General features: G+C 39.5%; 1 protein-coding gene across 4 annotated transcripts in view; it reads right to left on the bottom strand.

Annotated features, from left to right (window-relative positions):
• Positions 1–528: 528 nt before the first annotated feature.
• abat (4-aminobutyrate aminotransferase) overlaps positions 529–6,633 on the bottom strand; it is a 30,345-nt gene continuing 24,240 nt past the window's right edge. For all 4 annotated transcript variants that reach the window (XM_067476569.1, XM_067476572.1, XM_067476571.1 and 1 more), the window contains 4 exons: positions 6,462–6,629; positions 5,219–5,365; positions 4,669–4,780; positions 529–3,550 (listed from right to left, as the gene is read on the bottom strand). In XM_067476569.1, the coding sequence (XP_067332670.1) occupies positions 3,429–3,550; positions 4,669–4,780; positions 5,219–5,365; positions 6,462–6,629 (549 nt within the window). In that variant the 3' untranslated portion in view covers positions 529–3,428. The remainder of the gene's footprint in view (positions 3,551–4,668; positions 4,781–5,218; positions 5,366–6,461; positions 6,630–6,633) is intronic.

The following is a 6,633-nucleotide window of genomic DNA, read 5'->3' as shown; positions in this document are numbered from 1 at the left end:
CTAATACTTTTAATGTTGCTCATGTACCCCAAACCTACCAGCGGGGCTAATCAACTTAACTAACTATCAATGCAGACTGTCAGTTATAGGAAACAAAGCAGTCAGATTAAGTATTTTTTTATTATGCTACTTAATTCCTGTTGGTAAGGGCAGTCGTCCACGGACCACACTGGTGAGTGGTTCGATCCCCCGCCCTGGCTATATGTGCCGGTCCAAGCCCGGTAGAAACTGGGGAGGTTGCGTCAAGAAGGGCATCCGGCGTAAAAACTGTGCCAAATCAACACGTGGACATTGATCCGCTATGGCGACCCTGAACTCATGGGATAAGACAAAAAAAAAAAAAAAAATCCTACATTTTAAGCTTATAACCAATAACCTATTATTTTAGTCAGTGGCTAAAATGTTCTTTAAATGCACATTGAACCGCTAGAAAGTGGAATTTGTATAAATACTAGTGATTTGATTACTTTTTCAATTACTATTCCCAGGTTAAAAAAAAAACTTTCACACAGAAGAAATAAAACCAACTTACTCAAAAATTCATTTATTATCACGGTACATAACCATAGTGCTTATAGTAACAACAGTTAGAACCATCTAAAATAATTACATCAATAATCATCTATCTCAGGTCACAAGTACAAACAGTTAATGTCAAAGATATTTAAAGTGGGTCATCACGGATACTGGCATATGTAATACTGACTGACAACAAGGAGACAGGCACTGTTGTCATCTTCACCATCCTACTGCTCGGCCTTCAAACCCTACTGACTTCACTCGGTCTAAGTGTAATTCATATGAAAGATCCTGTGAACAAGTACTTTACATAAGCCTTACAGGATAACATGTCTGTAAAATTATGTAGATATATTCATATATTAGTGTTAGATTGTAGTAAGTACGGAACTGATCAGAAAGAAATCAAAACATTAACACTTTTTTGTGAATGGTTACACATTCGGAACACTTTCCCAAAAGCTCCATGGAACAGTCTCCCACATGCACGTGCACACACAAACACACACACACACACACACACACACACACACACAGGTCTGAAGTGTCTTGATTTGTACAGAAAAAAAATGGCAATTCAACAAGTATTTATAAAGTTTGTGCTGCAAAGTTATTTAAGACTTGTATTACATAATTATTCTACATATATCATCCTATGAGTTCCTTGACCAACCTATTTGATGGACCTGTGCCTGCAGTGCAGGTTCAGCAACTGGTTAAGTCTTATCCACTAGTAACTGGTCATAAAAACTGCAGTTACAAAACATAACGTACAAAAAAATAGAAAAGTTAAAATTTATGCTCTACGGACAGTTGTTGAACAACCTGGTGGGAATCTTTTTCTATGAATGAGACAGTCCCCAAAGGAGCTAGTAGCACAACTGACTGACTACCTGGTAGTTGTTAACTACTGCTGCTCAATAAAGTCACTCTATGCCAAATCTTTTATTAATGACCCCACACATGTTGAATGGTAGTCAGTCTGAACTCAAGAGGTCTTTTAAATAATAGTGAGGAATCTCAAAGTCTGACAACAAAAGTTTTGACATAGCACTCTCATACTGTCTCCTAACAAAGCTCTTAACAGTCCTTAAACATAAATCTTAGTAACAAACTACTGTGAGTAAACTATTGTACTGAAACATATCGAGTTTCATTACAATAGCTGCAGGAGTTAGCTGCAGGAAGTGCAAGCACAGATCCACAAGGTTAGGCTGTCATCGTCTGCATTTAAAAATTTGTACGTTTTTTGGATTTGGAAACATTTCCTGATTCGGTTATGCTTTGCTTGTCTTGTCTTAGCCACCATTGTAGTCTATTTAACAAAGAGCATTTCACTTTTCAAAACAGTAAACTGAACTGTAAACTGATGCAAACTGAAAATGATCAGTTACATCCTATCTTTAATTTCCTGACATTATGGCTCGGTTCTGTCGCAATTATAAAGTCATAATCACATGAGACCTGAAGATAAAAAACGCTGCTGTTTTGAGTTTAGCAACCAATGGGACACTCTTGATCAAGAGTGAAAGAAATCAAACATTTTAATTAATTTAACCTTATTGATGGCTGCTCTCATCAGAGCCAGAAGCGCCCCCGCCAACCAAAAAAGAAGCACATTTAAGTAACATGCAGGCACTAAATTATCAATGAGATCTTCATGGTCCATTTAAAATTCACATTTTTCTGGGCTACAATATTTCCAGCTGAAAATCATCCTATCAAAAGGAACACAACAGTCAGAATCATAACGAGGACATTTCTAACAGAGAGCAATAAATGACATGCAGGCTGGTACCTTCACTGTATTGTGCGTCCCTACATCACTGTTCTCACTTACAAAGAGCTGTGTCAACCTTTTTCAAAGAAACTTGTTTGGTCAGATCAATTCAGTGCAATAAAGCTGATGTGAGCATTAAAAGAATCTGTATCCAAGTAAGGTTAATGAGGAGCTGAGATCTTCAGATCATTTTATTTACATGCTTCTAATGGTGTGTGACCTGCTAAAAGAACAAACACACATTTCTAGGCTGGTTCCAGACCTCTGAATCATGTCAGATTTTCACTGTGATTCAGAAAGGTCTGGTGCTGTGCGTATTGACTGCTCCTTCCCAGCTTGGATACAACCAAGAGGCTTGGGACTCAGTAGACGAGATTAAGAATAGGAATTTCATTGTTCTGTGCCAAAGCCAAAATAAGTGGCATAAAAATTAAAAATGGAGATGATCGTAGATTGACTGACACACATCTTAAATGAACATGCAGTGATTAGCCACAATAATAAAAACCACAGATAGGTGAAACTAATAAGTGATCAGTGGTTTAGGAAACCCATCAACTGCTCCTACTGTAGCTTTGAAATGACATTAAACTAAATGTGAAATGCTTAAACAGAAATCGTGTGTATTAATTGGAAACTAAACTTATCTAAATATTAAACAAATATATGTGATTGCTGATGTCTCAACCAGATCAGGTAAGAAGATCAATCTTGTTCTAACATGTCCAAACTCTTCTAAATGTTAGACTGTGTCCTAAATAAATTGGAAGGGATGAATAATGTTGGTCCAAGATTTGCTGACAAGATTTTATTAAGAGCATAGCTAGTCTAGTCGAGTAACATAACATAAATCCAAATGAGAAGGATTCTGCAATTTGGAGAAGCATGAAAGGAAACGTGAACACTCTGTCTACAGCGACAGTAGCCACATCATCAACATTTCTGGCTAGAAAAGATTAGAATGGACAAACTTAATTGAGTCTGGGTCTTAAACAGGTTTTATGGGATATCTGTGTTGGGTTGATGTACTAGATTGTGCTTATCCTAGACTGTCTGGAGTTTCCCCTAACTCCTTCCTGGACCAACCCAGGCTCATGTAGTATCAGACAGGTTCCTTCAGGGTTACGGTTTATTTGAGCTGGGCCAACACATCACTGAAGATGTTGAGGAAGATCTGGGCATGGTACTCTTTGAAAATCAGCGCAGGACGGAAACGGATCGATCGCTCACCACAACCTCCCAGGATGACACCTGCCAAGGATAAACACTGTTAGACCACAGCAGCACCACAGTTTATGGATTAACATTCATCTGTTTAAACACACATTTTCAGATATTGTATTTGATGGTGATATAACACAGTGGGATCTGCTATATCTCTGTACCTGCAGGGTTTAAATTTTTATAAAAGAAACACAGCCTGGAAAAAACCTCCTTGGGTGTTCTTCAGACTCTGCATTCTTCTAGCCTAACTCATCTTTTATATCTGCCTGCACTTGTGCTCCTGTTAACAGTCACAGTCAAAGCACGGTCCTAGTTTCACTAAATAAGGTGTTCTTCCTGTTCCTGTTTTACTCAGGATGCTCCGGGTTCAGGTAACATTGTGTTCAGGTTCTATGTAGCTCTCTCTTATGCATTTATGCACATTAAAATAGATTTTTACTGACAGCTGCCGGAAAATAGACTGTAATTAGTATGCAGCTTTGAAAATATGCCTTCTGTTTACACAGATTATTTAAAGCAGCACAGCAAAATCCTGAAAGACATTTTTTCTAAGGCCACAATCATATAGACATTCACTCTCTCGCCAATCAGATACAAGCAAGCTTGTTTTCCTGGTAGATTACTTTGTAACATGTACACAGTACTTCTGCCATTTGCCTCAAGATCATCACAACTAAAGATAGAACATTTGCTGTGATAAGTTTTACAAATCGAGTTTTGACTTTAAGCTTTAAACACATAAATGATTCCCTCAAACTAGACTTGCCTGAATGAAGTGACATTTAATGTTAGTGTCTGGTTGATTATTTTGGATAAGGATGAACACCATGATATAGAGTGAGGCTGAAAAATATTAGCTGAATAACGGGGCTGTTCTTAACCATTACCCAGAGTTACTATGACTGTGTAAAATGTCATAAAGCAGACCGTAATTATGGTAGTGTCGTTATTTACTCAGGTAATGTTAAGGCAGAAGAAGACAGTGGGGAATCAAGTTGGAATCCTTTAGTTGTATCATCTTCATTGTATATTCAGTGCATTCCCAGAGCAGGACTACTCTGCAGGACAGTCCACACTTTGAACTGAACTGATGCGCCCACGCTACACATGCAGAAGAAAGGAATGACAGCTAATGTATTTCATACCTTTGTCTCTGGCCTTGAGCAGGATGCTGTTGCGTGTTCCGTCATCACAGATATCAACTGCACAGAAGGTCCCCTGTCCTCGAGCTCGACTCAGTATGCCAGGGTATTGAGCCTGGGGACCAGACGCAACTAGGTCATGTTCAAATACATTTCTTTGTAGGTCATTTTCACAACAAACCTCATCCATGTAAACTACAGTAACACACAAAGGGCCCAACACGCAGAGATGTATACGGCATAGCAGCGTGAATAGTATGCCCTATTCCTGAGGTTAGTGTTTTAGGGTTACTACTGCTCTACTGTCAACACAGAGCTTGTTGCAGTTTAGGGTTTGAGTCCTCTCGACAAATTTTGAATTAGTACGAGTTAAACTATTGTGGCACAGGATAATCCCAACCGTGGTATTGATGGATGACTGCTTTACCTCCAGAGCCAGAGTAACCCCTTTAGCAAGAAGACTCACATTTACAGTTTAGGTTCCAAGTACGTTTCAAAATAAAACAAAGTGCACATAAATAAACAAGTACACCAGCAAACACAAACACACTACCTGTAGCTCATAAAGACCATTTAGCAGTGCCTTCCCAGAACGGGTCACCTCCTCCAGAAGGTTTTCTCTGCGAATCACATTGAGAACCTCAGACAGGAACAAGTTCTTCGATGGGTCACCCATCCATGTGTTAAAGATGCGGTATGGCTGTAAAACGAAAAATTAAATACAATGATCTTGTAGTAATAATTTGTTATACTAAAAAGTAAGAATTACAGTACAGAGGGCAGCCGTTAGATAAAGATTAATATCCGCAGGCCACAAGTTTTGAAAGCACTGTTTGTCACAGTTTTTTTTTAGCCAATCACAAATGTCAGAATGGCTGGTGGACTCCTGGCATAGACAAGCATCAAACCTACTAACCCGAATACAAAAAGGAAACTTGAACATTTGTATGTTTTAGTCCACACCACATTTATGATTGTAGGCCACTCACGCAAGCAATTGAGTCAGATGAAACCTGTATTCCTAAAGCCTGTTTCAAACATGAACTCCGGACATCGTTGGGAGAATTCAGCCTCTGACATTATCTGGAGGGCCTTTCAGACGTGCAACTCACAGCGGGAGATTGCCCGAGTGAGAAGCATCCACAAGTGTGAAAATTTTGATTTCCGAGACAGATCATTTGTCAACATGGACACTGCACTAGGGGGCTCGAAGGAAATAATCCAGATAATGTCCGCAGCCTTTTACTTGGACATTTTTGTTCACACATACACACACTCTTAAAAAAAGTCAGGATAATGTCAGAATTCCACTGCATGTTATAAAGGGGCTTTGAATTGTTTTTACAGTTGTTTTTAATTGAAGAAGTGATTATTATTATCTTGCATTTTGTGTTTCTTAAATTACTTCAATTGCAAAGCTGTAAGGCAGTCGTCCAAGGAACACAGGGTCAGCGATTCAATTCCCGGTCCCAGCTATATGTCCAAGTGTCTCTGGGCAAGACACTGAACCCCTAACAGCCCATTCCCATCCCCAGCTGTGCAGTGCCAGTCCAAGCCCGGTAGAAATTGGGGAGGGATGCGTCAGGAAGGGCATCCAGTGTAAATACTGTGCCAATCAAAATGTGGACAATGATCCCTGCGGCGACTCTGAACTCACGGGATAAGCCAAAAGAAAAAAAACACATGACTTCGATTTCATACTGGGTAAACAGACCAAAGGAAGTGTTTGAGAATAGAAGGGTGTGTTCATGAACTACACATAGCATTCAGCGTACATTTTTTTTTTATTAACAAACCTCATTAGCCTGTAACTCATCCCTTTGGAAGTAACCACCAGTCAGAAGCTTCTTGCTGAAGGAGACAATATCAGCAGGGTCCTCCAAACCCCAGTGCTCATGAGCCCAAAACTTTCCTGTCGTCCCCCCACCCGTCTGGACTTCATCCACGTGGAAAGCACAGCCATGCTGC

Source organism: Channa argus, chromosome 15, assembly GCF_033026475.1.
Source record: "Channa argus isolate prfri chromosome 15, Channa argus male v1.0, whole genome shotgun sequence".
In the NCBI taxonomy this organism is placed as follows: Eukaryota; Metazoa; Chordata; class Actinopteri; order Anabantiformes; family Channidae; genus Channa; species Channa argus.
This window is presented reverse-complemented; position numbering and strand designations above follow the sequence as displayed.